Source organism: Hirundo rustica, chromosome 6, assembly GCF_015227805.2.
Source record: "Hirundo rustica isolate bHirRus1 chromosome 6, bHirRus1.pri.v3, whole genome shotgun sequence".
Classification (NCBI taxonomy): domain Eukaryota; kingdom Metazoa; phylum Chordata; class Aves; order Passeriformes; family Hirundinidae; genus Hirundo; species Hirundo rustica.
Genome location: NC_053455.1, coordinates 33,947,917 through 33,966,853, shown reverse-complemented (window position 1 = coordinate 33,966,853; position 18,937 = coordinate 33,947,917). Strand labels below are relative to the sequence as shown.

The 18,937-nt window shown below is 39.3% G+C and overlaps 1 protein-coding gene across 2 annotated transcripts; it reads left to right on the top strand.

Moving 5' to 3' along the window:
- The first annotated feature begins 1,645 nt into the window (after positions 1-1,645).
- On the top strand, positions 1,646-18,558 carry FAM98B (family with sequence similarity 98 member B). Of its 2 annotated transcripts, none has more exons than XM_040068483.2 (8): positions 1,646-1,885; positions 2,980-3,128; positions 3,719-3,853; positions 4,558-4,736; positions 11,298-11,378; positions 11,699-11,815; positions 14,207-14,374; positions 15,393-18,558. In XM_040068483.2, the coding sequence occupies exons 2-8, from the start codon at positions 3,101-3,103 to the stop codon at positions 15,744-15,746; spliced, it is 1,062 nt and encodes a 353-aa protein (XP_039924417.1). In that variant the 5' UTR covers positions 1,646-1,885; positions 2,980-3,100; the 3' UTR covers positions 15,747-18,558. The 2 variants fall into 2 exon arrangements, with proteins under 2 accessions (XP_039924417.1, XP_039924416.1); XM_040068482.2 differs by lacking the exon at positions 1,646-1,885 and adding an exon at positions 2,191-2,300.
- The last annotated feature ends 379 nt before the right edge of the window (positions 18,559-18,937 follow it).

Sequence of the window (18,937 nt, the reverse complement as noted above, 5' to 3'; positions counted from 1 at the left end):
AAGAGTTTAAGTTCCGAATCTCTGCTCTCAGATGTGTGCTCCTTCATTTAGAGAAATTATGTTAACCCATTTGAAACAAAAGTCTATTCAAAGTTCAGTCATATGGTACAAGAGAGTGGACAGCTGTGAAAGAGATTGCTGAGGTACTGGCACTTATGTACACATATGGTCAACATAAGTTTGTCAGCCTTGAGGATGCTCTTCCTTCCCCTGACTGCTATAACCGATGTTTTTAATTTCTAGATTTCTGTCTGTGGGTGTGGGAGGATGTCATAGCTGTCCTGATTCCCACTTTTTAAAGCTTAGTACTCAATAAAGCCACGTCTTCTTTTAAACTGAAATAATTCAAAATAGTTGCTTCAAATATAGTGGATATTTTCACACATTAAGAACATCTACATTGTAATTGCTTCCATCTGATTGTATGCCTTTCTGGTCTTCATCACAGATTCAGCCACTGGATTTTCTGGAGGTCTATGTAAGAAAACACTGGTTAAAAAAGATCAAAAGGGCTGTTGTGGTTTTACACCTCTTGGCAACTAAGCAACACACAACCATTCACTCGCTCCCCCACCACTGGGGCTCGGGAGAGAATCCCAAAAATGGGAACACACGTAGGTTAAGAAGTAAAGAGCAAAGGCTAGAAAACTTGTGGGTTGAGGCAAAAGGCAGTTTAATACATAAACCAGAAGTCGTGCATGCAAGCAAAGCAAAACAAAGAATTAATTAACTGCTTCCCATGAGCTGGCTGGGAGGGTTCAGCCATCTCCACGACAACAGTTATATGGGAAGACAAATGCCATCACTCCAAACATCCCCTCTTACTCCTTTCTCCACAGCTTTACGTACTGATCACGCTGCCACATGGCCTGGAATATCCCTTTGGTAGTTGCAGTCAGCTGTCCTGGATGTGACCCCTCCCAGCTTCCTATGCACCACCAGTCCCTCCACAGGGGGGGGGGGTACGAGAGAAAGAGAAACAGAAAAAGCCCTGGGTCTCTGCACAGCAATAACAAAAACCATCTCTATATTATCAACATTGCTTTCAGCATGAGAGGAATTACAAGATTTGTCTTCACAAACAAGCCCTGGGTCTGCTGGTAGATAAAACTAGGACTGAGAGATAAGAGAAACAATGGGAAGGATTCTATTGATTGATGAATGGAGAAGAAGATATTTGCCTTTACAAACAAACTATAGGTTTGTTTGTAAATGAAATTGAATATTGAAAGATGAAAGCAACAATAGGGAAAAACCCATAAATCCTGTAAAAATTAAAAATTAGGGGGGTTATACATTAAAAGGGGAATCTGAGGTCTTAGGCATTTTGGGAAGTCTGTACCTCTCAAGTACCTCAGCCAATGGGGAAAGAGAGGGGGAAATGTGGCCGGGAAATTAGGATAAAAACGAGGCTGCGTCCTCCGAAAAACTGAGAGATCCGAGGGGAAATGCCCCATGGCCTCTCCCTTTATTCGAATAAAGTAAAAGGACTCCTCTGTCTCCTTTTTGGACATAAACCTCTGGTGTTCGTGGATTAATTTTCCTAACAAGCGCTACCCCAAAGCACATACCCATACGAATCACAGTGGAGAGAGCTCACTCCACCTCAGCCAAAATCAGCACAACATAGCTGAGGCACCCCACAGTGGAAAATCAAGACTACAGGCGCCCAGGAGCTACGGCCTGCACCATCTCGGACAGAATTTCTTAATTTGAGAGGTCCCAGAAATAACGCAGAAATACAGGCCTCAAAACCTGCTTTTTTGAACCACGTCCCAGAGGTGGCTTGGGGTAAAGGTGGCCGAGCTGGCTGTCCTGTCGTGAGCCACGTCCGGAGCCCAAAAAGGTGGTTGTGGTCGCTGCTGAGGCTGTATTTCTCCAGGCGGTGAGCGGGGCAGGCTGCAGCGGGCAGGGGTTTGGGGCCAACGCCGGAGCACGGCCGCAGCGCCGGGAGACGAGCCCCGCCGGGGAAGGGTGAGGGAGCCCGGGCGCTCCCCGGCACGGGCGGAAAGGCAGAGCCGGGCCGTACGGAAGGGTCATCCCCAGACACCGGCGGGGGCTGACCCCTCGGGGCTCCGCGGCCCCTCGGAGCGGGGGTGGCCGCCGAGAGAGGGGCGGGGGCAGCCCGGGGCCTCCCCCCGGCCGGGGCTGCGGTGCGGCGACAGCGGAACGCGGCGGCGGGCGCGGGTTGCGGAGGGCCGGTTTGAGGCGGGCACCGCGCGGCGCGGCGCCGGCATGAGGGAGCTGCCGCCGGGCCCGGGGATGGAGAGCGACATCTTGGACGCGCTGGAGGCCTTGGGGTAACCGGGGAGCGGCGGCGGCTCCCCCTGCGAGGGGCGAGGGGCCGCGGGCAGCCCGGCTGGGCGGGGAGCGGGCCGGAGGCGGGAGCGAAGGGGAGCGCGGGATCGGCGGCGGAACGGGCCCCGCGTCGCGGCGGGTGCCGGGGGAGCCGGGCCTCGGCCGGGAGCGGGGTCACGGCGTGGGCGGTGCGCTCGGCCCGGCTGCGGTGCGGGAGGGCAGAGGAGCCCGGGCGCTCCGTGGGATGCGGCAGCCGTGCTCGGCCCGGGGGCGGCCCGGAGGCTGGCGGGGCTGCGGCTCGCACTTGGTGCCTGCCCGCCTCCCGCGACGTGCTTCGGATGGTACGGCGCAAAAAGCTGTGTGAAATTTGATTTTCAGTTGTGTTTTCAGTACGCCAGAGCGCTCATTTGTTATTGTTAAGAGGAAACTTGACTGAACACTTGAGTCAATACTTGAGTTCTTCTCTGTCAGGCGTGTTCTGAGAGATCAAAGTCTGTTTCCACATACACATGTGAAAATGCCTGTCTCAAGAAAAAGGGGTCTGAATTAGTCCTTGACAAAAGTAAAGTAGAAAGGTTGATTCCTTTAAGTGTAATTAGTAACCAACTTAGAGTAAAATAATTTGAAAATATGTATATTTTATGTTACACTTATGTTACTAATGTTTATCTGTCTGTGCAGGTACACGGGTGCCCTGTTGGAGGAGGAGGCCCTGAAAAAAGCAGCAGAAAATGGATTGTCTTCCCCAGAATTTTTTGAGCTTTGTGTTTGGTTAGGTTCCCAGATAAAGTCGCTTTGTAATATGGAAGAAAGCATCACTGCGACAGATGGTATATGAATTTTAATTTAATGTTTGCTCAGTGGATTTAGACCCATATCGTTCAGCTAATAGTAAAATTATAGTGTTGGAGTTTACAAAAATGTTGAAAGGTAGCCAAGCTCAGGCTGATATTTGTGTATATGTGGCTCTTAGATTAAGATTAATTAGCCTGGTTATTTCTGTCGAGTGCTGGAGCTTGGATGAGATTTTATATTACTTATGTTTTCACCAAAAAAATAGTGGAACTAAAATCAATCACTGAAAAAAATGAGTTTATGACTCCTATCATTTCTTCATCAGAAAATTAGTTATATTGGCACGCTATTTAGTGACATAAACTGTTTGCTTCCTTCTGATGTTCATTTGTGTATGTGTCTTCAAAGACTGCTGTAGCATTACCTCATTCAAAGTATGAGTACAAGATACTATTAGAAGGCATGTCTGCTTTATGTAGGACTTTGTAAAGAAAAAATGTTATTGGGGCGGTAGGTGGTTAATCTTTGGGCTGTTGAAATCTGCTATATAAGTGTACGTTAAAAAAATCAGATTGCAGTTTGATGTTTCTGTAAAAAGCCATTAATTGTGCATTTCTTTCCATAGGTGTGAAAGATATAGAGAGCTTCCAGCTTGAAATTAGTGGCTTTCTGAGAGAAATGGCTTGTCCGTATTCGTCACTGGTGTCCGGAGACATCAAAGACAGATTGAGAGAGAAAGAAGATTGTCTTAAACTCCTGTGTGAGCAATAATAATTTTTCTCATTTATAATACGGTATTTTATGTGCATGCTTTATCATAACTGTACAATTCACACTGAAGAGTGCTTTATGTGTTCTTGAGTTGATGTGTACAGTCATTATATACTAGCTCAGCATGCATCAACTCACTTAAGCAAAGTGAAAAATAGAGCAGCATTAGAAAGCTGTTTAGCAGAAACTAAAATCTCTTTTAAAAGTATGATGCAGCCTACTGAGGCCTCCTGATCTCTCTCTTGATTCAGTTGTTGCAGCTCACCTAAACTGAGACTTTGCTTCCTGTGTTTGTGAGAGGTTTCAGGGCAGCTTAAACAGAAATGCTGCAAAATTTGAAGGTGCTGAAAACAGAATTGAGAGAAACAACGTCTGAGTTTGAGCTGGATTTGGACAAAGGAGTTGCAGCAGGAACCAGTGTCGTAATATGAAATTAGCCAAGGAACTTGGGGTCTGGCAGCAGAAGGGAGTTGAACAGTTAAATGCACTGTGTAGGCTGAAGATAGGAAGTCAGGTGAGAAGAAATAGAGGTAAAGAATAGGTAACATACTGACCTGTTTAGGAGAGAACGGAGAAAGTCTCCCTTTTATCATGGTTATCTTACAAATGTGTATATTGTAGCTGTACTAAGAATGTGGATGCAGAAATACTTAAGTGTCTCTAAGTCTGCTGTTATGATGCTTTTCTCTCTAGTATTTCTAAGTACAGAACTTCAGGCTTTAAAGATACTGCAGAGCAAGAAAATTAAAGGCTGTCATTTGGAAAAGCACAGTGAAATTATTCAGGAAGTGGAAGCTATTTGTGATGCACTGGGTGTACCAAACTCCTCATCTTCTGGTATTCCTCCCTTGTTAACCAGTGTGGAACAAAAGGTATGGGCTTTTACGTCTTCTCTCTATTGCTAACTGTAAGCACTGTCTCTGTATGCACTCTTCTTAGAGTTAAGGGTCCAGCAGTCTCACCCATAAAAGCCCTATGTGAAAAGTGCTAAAGAATTTTAATTCTGAAAGCCAGCTTAGTGTTTTAAGTTAAGTTGTTTTAGTTATGAGGTGAAATATTTCAGCATTTCCCTGAGTTTGCAGTGTACCTGATCAGACATACTTTTCCATGCGAGTTCAAGGTATAAGTTTTCCTCTTACCCATTCAAATGTGCTGTAGCAAGCAGGAAACTTGGGATGATAACTGCTTGTGCATTTGCTTGTGACATAGTAATTTCTGGGATCTATTTAAATTTAATATCCAAAACTTAAATTAGTTCTTTTTAATATAGTAATTTCATAATTTCAAGTGTGGATTTGTTGGTGGTATTGCCGTAGCTCCAGAAGAGGATGAAAATGCCTGTATTGCTAATATTCAGTGAATAAGCCAACTTAAACCTTAGTCAGCAAGATAGTTCTTTTTTGTTGTGTCCCTCCAGGTTCTAACTCATTTCACTGATGTGATCCTTAATCTGATTTCCTTACTGCAGAATGTAAATAGGCTCTTGAGGTGGAATTTATCTTCTCTGTCAGACAGCTTAAAGTTTTGCCCTTCGTTTCTCTCTAGTGTTTGGCGAGAGTGACCGATCCCCCCTTAAGGGTAGAATAAAAACTCCCTCTGCTTCTGAGTCTTTGAATTTAATAATTTTACATGATTGTGCTTGTTTTTTCCTTCTTCCTCCTCAACCGGTGGGCAGTTGAACATTCAGAGCTTTTGGGAGGGGACCTGTTACTTGCATGATTTTTCACATCTGTCTTTAGTGTGACAAGACAAAACCTTTTATAGGTTAATTTGTAAAAGGCAGGTGCAAATGGAACTGCCTATTCCTACACTATAACTGTGCTTGATCTATTTAGTTCTAAGGAATTCTTCACATTCAGTAAATATTTTTGAAGGGATGAAGAAGCAATTCTAGCCCTGTTCTGGGAATGACTATGTCAGAGTTCCAGCTGATAGCTAACGGCCTGATTCTGCTGATGTCCCTCTGTGAGTGTTAACTGTGATTACACCCATGTGTTTATAGGCTGCAGCCATTGCCAGGGGCCTTCCTTGCTCAGTTCTTCACTTCACTTCTCAGACACAGATTTAGTTTCATCCTATTACAGGCAGAGGACCCTAGTTCCACAGTTGTGGGACAGCAAGACCAGACCAGGAGCACCAGTTCCTTCATACACACGTAGTGATACTAGAATGTTTGCTTTGAATTGTTAGACACTGGTATCTGCCACCTTTTGCAAAGTCCAACATTTCCTATCAGACAGCAGCATCGCAGGCTTGAATTGTGCATTAGCGTTGCCATCCCAGTTTGTATAAACTGTTACACTTTCAGAAGTACTAAAATGAGCAGAATCTTAAAAGCACTTTTGTCTTTGGTTTTGGTTGGGTTTATTTTTAAATAGTGTTGCCTGGACTACTTTCCAACAGTTTTCAGATCTGTCAGTTCCACAGTGGTTTTACCACTTGCACACACTTCAGAGTGTAGAAAGGTGGAAAAAAATTTTGTTCAACTTCTGTCACTCCAAATTAATAATTTGTTCTCTATGTGTGTCGTCACTTATAGACAAAGGATTTTTTTCCTACTATGTCAGAGATTCTGTAGAATTTCTGCTATCTGTTTACTTGTCCTTCATCCATTACTGTAACATAGGACAAATTTGGAGTTATTTTGACAGATGGCAGAGTTAGACTAGGTATAGCTGCTTTAGAAGGGTGGTGCCACCAATTAAACTTCATTGGCTTTGTAAACATTTTTTTAAAGAGCACCGTTTTGTCACTTTTTTTTAATATGGTCACAGAAATTCACTTGAAATGATCCATTTATTTTTCTAAATCTTTTTTGATTTAATTAGATTCTGCATAAAATTGCCCTGTTGATGTTTATTATAATATCATTCATAATACAGACTTACATACTGATCTAGTATTTTTATTTAGTGTATCTACAAATGTATCTGCAGCATTTCAACATGTCTACTCTTTGTCTCTGTCTAGCATCTTCAGCATTGTCAGTAGCTGTGGGAGTAGTTCTGAGAATAGTTTGGCTGTGCAGCAGCAACCTACCAAAGGCCAGATCACACACTGTATTTTGGTATGGAATATTAGAACATTTATTCTTTTAAGTGATTTCCCAGTTTATTTAAGAGGCTAGTATAAAATCAGGATTGCCGTCTTCATTCACAATGAGTTTTAGAGTAGCTCAAACTTTGAATGTACAATCATAGCAAGTATCTTTTGCATCTCCTGTGATTACCTAGGGTAGTGGTTATCAATATACCTAAGAAAATAAGAGATAAATTGACAGTATTACAGCCTTCTACCACCAAGTATATCTTATTTTATTTAGTACTGGAAAACTAATAGTATTTTTTCAGTTGTTTAAGATGCTGTTCCCTTGTAAAGTATATTTACAAAGGCAGAATCTAGGAGTCAATCTGAAATTTAGTGCCAAAACCTCCATAAATTCTAAATGAACATTGATGAAAGATTCAGAAAAGTTCATGCCAGTGTTGTGCTTTGTAACTAGTGCTTACATCTAGCTGTTTTCCAGTCAAGACAGTGTGAATTTCACACCTAATTACAAAGTGACATTCTAATACTGTTTATTTGGAAAAAACTTTTAATGTGATATTATTCAAAAGACTTCTGAACTTTTTTGCCCACATTACTAAAATACTCCTCTACTTTTGACATATCAGTAGAATGAAAAGAAAGTACAAAGGGCTACTGAACAAACTAAATCAAAATTAAGCTAACATAAAACTTAGGTGAAGTGTGAGAAAAATATTTTTTAAATTATTTGGGTATACCTCCTAGAATTTAAATTAATGTGTTTTGTTTAACTGTTGGTCTGCAGTAATTTTACAGATGTAATGGTCCCTGGACAGTAAGTATTAATGTAACTGCAGGGAACAAGACCAAAGAGTTGTCCTGTTCACCAGACATCAGGGTCAAACAAAAAATATATTTAAAGTTAAATAAATACTGAATTTATCTGCAGGTATATGAAAGAAAGGCTTAAAAATATTTTGTGCTTAAGATTTTAGGTGATCTCTCTGCAGCTGTAGAGTACACCTTATAACTAATTAAGGCAACATTCTTTCCTCAAAGTGTTGCTATTTTAAATTAATAACATGACACCTTTCCACAGGTCAGTTTTTTTCAAAATATCAAAAAACCCTGGAGATGCATATATAGATAATGTTTTTCTGTGCAAAAGGTGTTAAATGTAAAAATTATGGCTCTGTTTTGACAGAGGATGAGGATATTTAATAAATACATTGAATATGATAATGAAATGTGAGCTAAATTTTTTCTCAGTAGCACAAAATTACAAAACAAATGAGAAATGTCATGTTCACTAAAGATATACTTTAGTTGATAACAGTAGAATAACTGTTTATTTTTATGCAGCAGATTTGAATTTGGTATTTTTGTCTCAAGCAGATCCAACAGCTTATTTGTTTTAGTTTTATATTTAGAGTGTGTGAACTCCCAAAGCAATGCCATAAATTTTTCGTGTTACCAAGGTCATTGATTACACAGTATGTCAAATAGTCAAATACACTTGTCTACATCTAGTTTTAATTACTTGGTTTGCTTTTTACACCTGAATGTGTAAAAACATTAGGATGATTTGGCTGTTACAATTTGTTTTATGTTTCTTTGAGTATGCTTTCACTGCTCTTTTTTCTGGGCACTGCATTTGGTGTTGTTCCCACTTACATGTGCAGACTTCTTTCTGGGTTGTGGTGGGGTTTTTAAACTCCTGCATTTCCTTCTCAATCCAGGGCAACTGTCGTGTGTGGGAATATGGGTTATAGCACAGATTCTCACATCCACTGTATTCTTGCCCTCTGGCAGACTATTGTGTGTCAGAGTTCCTGTGCTCCTACCTCTGTCATCAGTCATGGCTGCTCAATGGATTCTGCAGCTGTGAGGCAGCTCAGCTTAGTTCACCGTTATAGCTGTGGGATTTCCCCACGAGCCCTGCTGATGGGAGTGAGGAGTAACTGGAGGTTCACTATGTGAATATGACTTTACAGTGTGGCAAAAACATAGACCAGGAGCATAGCCCAGTTCATCAGTGAAGACATTCCTCCTTAACTGTTACTGATTAGTAAAGCTGGATAAAATTTACCTAGGTATTCTCTTTAACTTGGAAAGAAAATGTTGCAGAAATTTGAGGGCAGTTTCTCAGTCAGTAAAGGATTGTTTAATTTAGCTGCTCTTGTTTCTTTTAGTTCTGATTTTCATTGATTACCTTCCTTAATTGTTCTCTCTAGACTTCCTTTCACTTTTCAGTTCATGGAAATCAGGAATATGCAGCAGTGATTGACTTGTGATGGCAGAATGTGTGGCTTTTGGATGTGGAGCCCAGTGTTGCGTTTATCTCTTAGTTGTCCTTGCAGCTGCAAACTTAAAATAATTCACTGGTTTTCAGATCTTCTTTCACGCTCTAACTGTAAATTACATTGAGGATTTTTTATTTTGTTGTATTGGTTCTTGTTTTAGCAGCTGGTCTCATTTTGATAGACTCTCTTCCTTTCAACCTTTGAGGTAATACTTATGACCTCAATGGTATATGAATAGACACCTCTTGCCCAATAGGATTTTTAACTCGTCTCCCATTCATTCCATCTTCTATGCTAATTGCTGATCTGTTCATCCCTTGCTGTCATACTGATCTTATTCTGTTGCTGGTTATTGACTTTAGCTTTTGATTCTTCAGATATTTATTTAAATTCAAACATAGTTTGTGCTTAGGTACATTTGCATTTTGGAGTGGAATGTGGCACCGTGTACGTGCTTCAGCAAAAAAAAACTTCTAAAAAACACTTAGAAGACAGATGGCCTTGGAGTGTTTTTTGTAAAGAAAAAGGTTATAGAGAAGCAAGAATTATCAGAGAAAGAGGAGTGCTGGGATTAGTATGGTACATGAAACTGGACTTCACCCCTTATTGTAACCTCTTTTGATATGAATGGAAAATAATAACAGCGAGTATTATAGTAATTAGATTGCCACTTTTCAGATACTAATAGGCTGCCTTTTCTAATTGAGTCAAAATGGTGATTTCCCTTAATTTGTTCACAGCAGAGTATATTTATGTCAGACTTTTTCTGGGATATTGTGGTTTTAACCTCCAGAGTGCTGCCCAGCAGTGATGTAAAAAGAAAGAGCAAAATACATACACCTTGGTTTTCACACAAAATTTGAGATCATATTTTTTCTTCTTATATACAGAAAAAATAGAATTGAGATAATTACAAAAATCCTGACATATGAGAGTTGATTTTCTAAATATTTCTTTTAACAATTAACTAGGTGCTCTAGAATTTGATTTTTGACTTCTGGATTTTTTTTTTTTCCCATAGCAATCAGTAGAGATGATATTTCTGTAACATGCAGAGGAGCTCAAAACTGAACTTTGAACCATGCCTTTATGACAAATGTAATGTAAATGTCTCTGTGCCCACATGAAGTCTGACAATCCTTGCAAGTGTATCTAATGGCTGTCCCCAGCTACAGATTTTACTGTAGATCATGCACTACCTTAAACCTTTCTTTGACATATAAAAGAAAATTAACTCTAGTTTTACTCATTTTGCTTGGTTCCCCATGGTGATTTACTAAAGCAAATGAAGATGTTGTTCTTTCCATCAGACTGTACAAAACTTGGAGGAACAATAATATGCATGCAGTCAACTCCAGCTGAAAAAACAGTTGGATTATATTCAAGTTATGTGCACGTGTTGTGGGCATTCATGGTAATGATTTTAGAACAGCTTTGCCAAAGGAAGTTCACTCAAGAAGAGGAGGTAGAGGTTTCTTGTAATGAGAGAGGAGAATGCAGTGGTGTTTGGAAGGTAGAGAGAGCATATTTAATCTCTAATTATTGAGGGCAAGAACTAGTGGAAGAAGTATAAGCAAATTTGATTTGGAGTGAATGCAAAAGTTTTAAACATAATGTTAGCTGGAACCAATTATAGGATTAGAGTAAAAGGTGATGAGTCAAGAATGGCTGCATACCTATCATCCTGCCTTTCTTAATAGCACCTATCACAGGATTTTTGTAGCCCAGCGTAACATTTGGCAAGAGAACTCTGAACTTCCAGTTGTTGTAGGTACAACGCTTAGTAGTATGTAATATGAGTAATTTAGTTAGTACTACTTTCTGTATGCACTTGATAAATTTGCTATGTAACTATTGTTCTGTTAATGGGAGAAGTGTTGTGCCATAAAATATTTTTGTATAGAGGATGGTCATCTTAAAAAAGTATTCAGGAAATCTTTTTATAGTGGATCATAAGCCAGAAGATGTATATCTGTTTTTATGAGTCTGCTAAAACAAATGTGCTTTATTTGATCTTCCAAGTAGCAAAATGAGATTGTAACAAGTTTTGCTGAAATAAATCTAAATACCATTTGTGATCTGACATGTATGTGTTTTTTTCAGATTAAGGACATTCTCTCAAAAGTTAAAAATAACCATGTGGGGAAATCGCTGCTAACAAAACCTCTGAATTCTGACCAAGTGGTAAAGTTTCTCCATTTCTTTTCAGTATTTAACAGGGTGGTCAAAATAAACGCATATAGCTTCATTTAGCTTTGCCTTTTTACAGTCACTGCTCTATTGCTGAATATTAATACTAAAATTCAATTGCTAAATACTAACAATGCTTCCAGAATTGAAGCATATTGTATATACATCCTACTACATCTACATTACATAGATGCTGTGTAGTTTATGGTGGTCACCTTGGAATAGACATCTTAGTTGATGGAGGGGTTAACTTTGAATTGACTTCTATAACTATATGTATTTGACTGTTTGAATTTCTTATTGTAACACTGCAGGAAAGATTGGAAAAAATCAATGATGCTCTTTGCAGTGAGTACGAGTGTCGACGGCGGATGTTGATGAAGAGGCTTGATGTGACTGTGCAGTCTTTTGGTTGGTCTGATAGAGCAAAGGTAAACTTGATGCATTTTTTGCTTCCTGTAGGTGGGAGTCTGCTGCTGTTCCCCAAGGCTTCCTACAGAATATGCGTACCATGTAAATACACAAATACAGTTCCATCACTGTTATCTTTTTTCCAGCCTGTTTCTCAGGCCAAGTTGTAATATCCAGATCCTAGGTATTGAGGAAGTGGATGGATTTAACCAGGTTGCACAGTCCATCTTTTGAGACTGTTTATAGCTTCACAATTAGGAATTCTAGCATCCTTTGTTGGGGTTTCTCACTTTAATTAAAGTTCGCATCTCCCTGTTTTCTTTACTGTATCTAACACCCTCCAGTAAAGTAAACTAGGAGGGAACCTCAGCACTTCTCATGCAGATGCAAAAGTAAGACAAACCCTGGGCCTTAACATAGATCAGGTGTAAAAAGGGACTGTTCATAAAGTCTGTGAGGTTACAGTGACTGCCCCCTGTCTTGGGTTCAGTGCTGCTAGATGAACAGCTGTTCAGTCAAACGCATTATGTGAATAGTAGCTCGTGTGAGAAAATCACACAATTGCTTGTAATCCTTTACTAAAAATTCCAAAGCAATCCTCTGTATTTGTTCTGCTGGTATTGCTTTAATTGAGATAATCTCATTTGTACTATTTCCTAGAACTCTGTATATTAAAAAATAGTCATGATATTTCCAAGCTGGAAGTATATCTTGTTTGTATCCACAAGCGTAGAGAGGTAAGATACACAAAGTTTGTAATTTGATTGAAGACACATGTGAGAAGCTGGAGGCAGATGTTTTTGTTCATGAGCTGGCGAGATCAGCTTTCCTTCCAAATGCTACTTTAGAAAGCTTAAGATGGATAAATCTTAAAACTTGGAAATCTTACTGAAAGTATGGACTGTTACAAGTCTTTGTGACATCACAGTTTGTCACTGACACGTGCAGAATCAACTTCATGAAGATCTCTAAGTGTCACTGGAAGACATGAGTCTAGGTGCTGCTGTGCTGTGTTGGAATAGCTCATTGTTTAATTTCGAAGGGGCTGTGAATGCTTTTATGCTGCAAGAAAGGAAGAAGGGGGCATTTAGCTCAGAGAAGCCAGGAGATGTCCCTGCTTGTATAACTTCCTTACAGCTGTACCAGAACAATTACGTATCTTCAAATTTAAAGTATACTTCTAAAATGCAGTTGATATGACTAATGACTAACTTAAGCAGACCAAAACTTTGTCATTTGCTATTGTTCCATTCAAACAATGTGAAAAACAATGCCCTTTTGAAATAGAACAATAGTTTTAAAAGATTTTTAATGATAGTCAGATGATTCATTTTCCTGTCTTATAAAGACTGTTGATGTGAAATATATGCAGTTACAGAAATAACCAGGTTACATACTAATTCAAAATCACGTACTGTTTTCAGTCTTTTCTTTTTTTCCCCCATTTCTCTTGAAGGGTGTTCATAACTTCCTTAGGAAGGTTTTAGGGATTGAAAATGTTCTGGCATTGATGTAATTTAGAGATTTTTATTTTTCTTTAAAGCCAGGAGACAAATTGTTCTTTCTTTAAAATTTGTTAGCTTGCCTTTTTTCCCCACCATTAAATAAATATTGATAACGTTTCTCTGCTTTTGATGGTGTGGCATTTTGGGGATTCTTTTCAGTTTTTTGTAATTTGTTCAGTCTCCAAGAGGGTTGAGTTGGCAGACTGAAGTCATTCACAAATGATGGAGTAATTACCTAGCAAAAAAAGTCTTGTGAAGGTTCAGCACGTATTGTCTGTTCTCGCCAGTGTCAAATATTTTATTTCACTCTGAGGGTCGTTCTAGATTTTCCCGGAAAGTATATTTATTTTTCTTTTCTGCTAAACAAATGAAACATCAAAGCATGCTTGGGAAAAAATCTAATGTTGTCCCCTGCTCAGTCCCACCCCCTCGCTTTTTCATGGCTTACATAAGTGTTTTGCTGCATTGATATATTTTCAGGTTTTTTCTACAAATTTACCTTATTTGGAGGCTGCTCTGTTTTCCTCATGTTTAGAAGCAATCTTGAATGTGGTTGTATAAAGATCTTGAGAGAGCAGTAGGGACTCCTTAAGTTTTAGTCTGTAGACATGTTGGAAGACATTAAAGAATCTGTTTGATGCCATCAGAGAGAGGAGTTTCTTTTGTACTGGTGCTAAGTTTCAGTGTCAATTAAACATAATCAGCAGCACTTTATGTGTAATAGCTCCACCAACAGGAAGAGAACTGTGGATAACTGGCACTTTGTTTTACAATATAGTTTGTATTTTCAGAAGCCACACCTTGTGTTCAAAGTAAAACTTACTGAGACCAGCACACGATTGATAGTAATTCTGTTGGCATGTTTGATTACCTGGCAAGTGAGTTGTGTTTGATGTTATCCTTCAGGTAAAAACAGATGAAATAGCACGGATCTATCAGCCCAAGCGCTATGCATTGTCTCCAAAGTCAACCATTACATTAGCTCACCTTCTTGCTGCTCGTGAAGATTTGTCCAAGATCATGAGAACAAGTAGTGGATCAACACGGGAGAAGACGGCCTGTGCTATCAACAAGGTATGCTTTTCTGGCATGTGATAAATGGACATGGGGATTTACAGACCTATCAGAAGGAATTCTGGAATTACACCAGTTTTGCTTGGTACTTTAATTTCATTTTTTCCATTTAAGAAAGCCAGGTTTGCAGTATTCCATTAAACGTTGCAGACAGTCCTTTTTTTATATTCCTAGACAATCAGTCATGCAACAGGACGAAGCAGAGTAGTGTAAAGTGTAGATGAGAGGGAACAATGTGGGGGGTGTACGTGAGTGTATGTAAAGGACCTGTTGAGTTCAGTCGAACTGCACACCTCAAGGATGTTAACATTGATCACACAGGGTTTAGAAAATAGGAAAGCGACAACAAAGAGACCTACTTGGATGCATCTTTGTTCTTCAAATATGTCTGTTTTGTTTAACTTTGTCCAGTGCAGTTTCTCTTTTCATACACTGAGTAATACCTGCCATAGTCAAGATGACTTTTTTTTCCTTTTCTTGGAAGTGTTACTGCAGCCTATTGCATATTTAAGTTGTTTCAGCTCTTTATTGAGTGTCACCAGTTTCTAATGTTAGGCAAACTGGTGTTCCTTTGAGAATTGCACATCAATTTGCCAGTTTGTTTTTTGCTGGCTGATTTGATTAGGTTTGAACTTGAAGAGCCATATCACAAGGAGTATTTTCTATATGAATATAGATGTGTATTTGTATATCTTATATATGAAGTATGTATATTGCTTATTGCAGTACTAATACTTCAGGTGTGCAATGCTCTTCATAAAAATTTCACATAAATAATATGAGCCAGCTAGCTGCAGTTATTTCTGTTTTAGAGGTGAAAAATGAGAACACTTTCAGAGTTCTGTTGTGGTGTTACGGGGACAGGAGATAGTGATTCTGCTGTCAAGTACTGCACTGAGGGGCCAAATTTCCTGAAAACAGCAGGCAGCTTTTCCCTGTCCACAGGAGAAAATCCTGTGTCTCTTCAAGTTATTACTACTATTTTTTAACTCTGGAAATGACCTATTTTTGTGTACAGGTTCTGATGGGGAGAGTCCCTGACCGTGGAGGCAGACCAACGGAGATTGAACCACCTCCTCCCGAAATGCCTCCATGGCAAAAAAGACAAGAAGGTGGTGGAAGAGGTGGCTGGGGGGGTGGTGGTGGTGGTGGAAGGGGTAACTGGGGGGGTGGAGGGGGTAGGGGAGGAGGAGGTGGAGGTTTCAGAGGTGGTGGAAGAGGTGGGGGTGGCTTCCAGGGTGGAGGTGGCTTCCAAGGTGGAGGTGGTTTCCAAGGTGGAGGTGGTTTCCAAGGTGGCAGGGGAGGCTATGGTGGCAGGGGAGGCTATGGTGATCCCTACGGTGGAAGAGGAGGAGGATACCGAAGATACTGAAGTACCATAAATCTTAACACAGTAACTGGCAGAATTATAGCGGTGGTGTTTACTGGTAATAGGAATTTAGGTATGTTGACTTGGGTTTAGGTTAGAATTAAGTATGACCATATGAATAATTTCATTAGACCAACAGATGTTCTCACTGAGTTCTTTCAGTTAACTGAACAGAAGTTTTATACTAAAATCTGATGACTGAAGTCCTTGTTTTTTGTACTGCTTATTTGGTGTTTTTTATTATGTCATTTTATTTAAAATAAGTCTCAGAAAACTGAATAAAACCCTTTTTGAACAAACAAAAATATATTAATGGTCAGACCTCTCTAATTATTGCATGTTGCATGTCTACTCTCCTGCTCCAAAGTGTTGTGTAGAAAAAACAAAGTATGCCTAAGAACTGGATGAAACCACTTTTAAAAGACTCAAGAATGCTGCTTTCAGGCTTGTTCATCTTGTTCTTCATTCATTGTTTTCATGCAGGACATGTAAATGAATTTTAATTTCAAATGTTAAAATCCTTAAGGCTTTGGTCAAAATTATTCAGTTAGATTTGTTTATTCTTGCAGAACTTCACATTATAGTGACATCATGAATTAGTACTCCACAAATTAATCAAATCGGGTTGGTTTTTTGTACTCATAATGTATCTGACACTCTAGGGTACATGCTCTGACCATTATAAACTCATCATAGGGAGCTTTGATAGTGTCTTATTTTCATTTTACCTGTTTTCCATTGTTGGTGTTTCAAAAAAAAAAATTTAAATCAGATTGGGCAGAAAACCCGCAGCCATCGTGTCTGGTATGAATTCCTGTGTATATCCTTGTGTATCAGCTTTGAGACACAGTTTGAATAAGCTGAGCTTCGTAAGAAAGAGCGTGACGTTTCTTCTCGTCTTTTTTCTTCCCCCTTATTTTTTAAATTATCCTCTTCTCCCCTGCCTTCTATGTTTTAGGGAATCACCAACTGCCTGGTTAATAAGTTAATGAGGCACCTCATGAGGCAGTTACCTTTTCTCAGTGATTTCTCTCTCTGCCAACCTAAAAAAAGCCCTGTCTTCACATGGCATGGGTGCCTTCTCCATCACTTACACTGTTAGTATAGAAGGAGTTAGCTGTCACACCATCATGGCTGTAAATATATGTAGACAGGAATTAAATTTAGAGCTGTCACTTAAAGAAGTCAGTTTCTGCTGCCCAGTATCTCTTAGATCTCCCATGTTGTGAGGCCGCTTCTGAGAACAGAGGTGGACAGAGGATGATGCCTGAGTATGTTCTCATGACAGCATTTCTTATTTAGGAAGGCATCTGATTAACCTGGTGTGTCTGATGATTAAAGAGCACAGCAGATTTGAAGCACTTGTAATTGTAGGCATAACTGCAGTTGAACTTCAGGATTTGATTTTGGATTTATGTTCCTCAGTTACAAGTTCTTTCTGCACAAATTTCCTATTTGTGTCCATTGGTATGCTTTAAAGACTTTATTTTTAGCCTTCATAAACATATGTATCATGTCCTTTTCATTGTCAACTTCATGCATGAATGTAAAGTTCTGTTCCAAATCAAGTTACTACCTTTCAGAAGTTTTTCTATTGTTTCCTCTCTCATCAGTTTGCTTGAGAATGCTGCTTCCAATGTGATAGATACGGCTTTACCCAGGCTTTAGGGTCACAGCAGGTGCCTGACAGAAAGAAGCAGAAGTTTTGCTTGCTAGAACATGTTAGCTGGGATGCGAACTTTTGCAGTAATGGTTTAATGTCACCCAACTGCTAGCACTGTCATTCCATTAGCAAATTTTTTCAATGCTTCTTAACTGGCCTAAGCCCTTGGCAGCCTCTGCAGTCTTTTTGGGGAGCGCCCTCATGGATCACGTGGGAGCACAGTACTGGTTCTCTGGATTCTGAGCTTGGTTTTCACCTAATGCTCTGGAATAGCTCCCAAGCTGATGACATTCCAAATGACACTGCTGGCCTTGGAGTGAAGTGTTGGTCAGCTAAGGGATAGAGAGCAGGTTTTTTAACAACCAAAGCCTTAAGATTAAATTGCGTTTGCTCATCACAATGTTACTTTTTGCTACAAGTAATCAGCGGTCAAGGATATATGCTCAGAAAAATAAACAACTTGCCTGTGCTTAACGGTTTCATTAGTCTTAGGATACAAGGTTGCAGCAGTTTAGTTGGATTGTTTTAACTGCAGATGAGGATGTGCCTTGGTGCTTTGACACTCATCAGTCCATCCTGTTTGTAGTAGGCAGGACAGTTCTGGATGAAGTAAATCATCAATTAAAGCAGGTGCATGCCCACTTCAATTCTAACAGTCAGATTATTTCAGTATCATATTTCAGTTTTATTTATTTAGACCATGTAAGATATGGAAATACAAATGGAGATTTTCTTTTTTAATCTGGCCATTTCAGATTTTCTTAAATAACTTCAAAATGTGAAGCCAGTAGTTGAAAACTAAAGTAAGCACCACCCTATTTCATGGAGGTATCCTTGCTGTCCTCTTGTCAGAATGTATGCTTTTAATTTCTCAAACAATGCAATAACACCATGAAAGTAATTGATTTAAACCTCAAGTTTTGTCTTGAAAAAAGAAATATTTTCAAAAATTCTGTTGCAAGTAAAAGACTTTCATATGTATGTTTGTGAACATTTTTGTGTTTATTTGCATTTAATGAATACCTAAATTAATATTGTTTCATTTGTTGAAGAACTGAAAAAAAAAGGTTGGGTATTTTTTTCAGGAATTGAGAGAGACACTTCTGTCAACAGCTGTAAACACTGAGGAATAAAGTACTGTATTTGAAATTATTTTTATCGTCTGCGTCTATTGTGATTTGGATCCACCTTTGTTTGTAAGAAAGAATTCCTGCTGGTGATTTACAATAGTGATGACACTCTTCATGGTAATGAAAATAACATACATACATACATATATACATACATACATATATACATATATATATATATATACACACACACACACACCAAAACAGAGAAGGCAATAGATAACTTTATAGAAAAATTTTAACAGGCAAGGTATGTCACTAGTCTGGGATTTTGTCTGGGATTACTAAGGAATTTGTTACATTTTATCTTATTGAAAAAAATTTTAAAGTGTAGTGATCTATATGATCACTGCTTTTATCTTTACATAAACTAAGGAAATATCCTCCAGTTACTTCTCAAG

Bases quoted from the DNA above. Each gene is read 5' to 3' on its own strand.
- FAM98B (XM_040068482.2), top strand. From the start codon at position 2,236: ATGAGGGAGCTGCCGCCGGGCCCGGGGATGGAGAGCGACATCTTGGAC. The intron at 2,301-2,979 runs GTAACCGGGGAG...CTGTCTGTGCAG, and splicing joins GACGCGCTGGAGGCCTTGGG to GTACACGGGTGCCCTGTTGG. The intron at 3,129-3,718 runs GTATATGAATTT...TTCTTTCCATAG, and splicing joins AAGCATCACTGCGACAGATG to GTGTGAAAGATATAGAGAGC.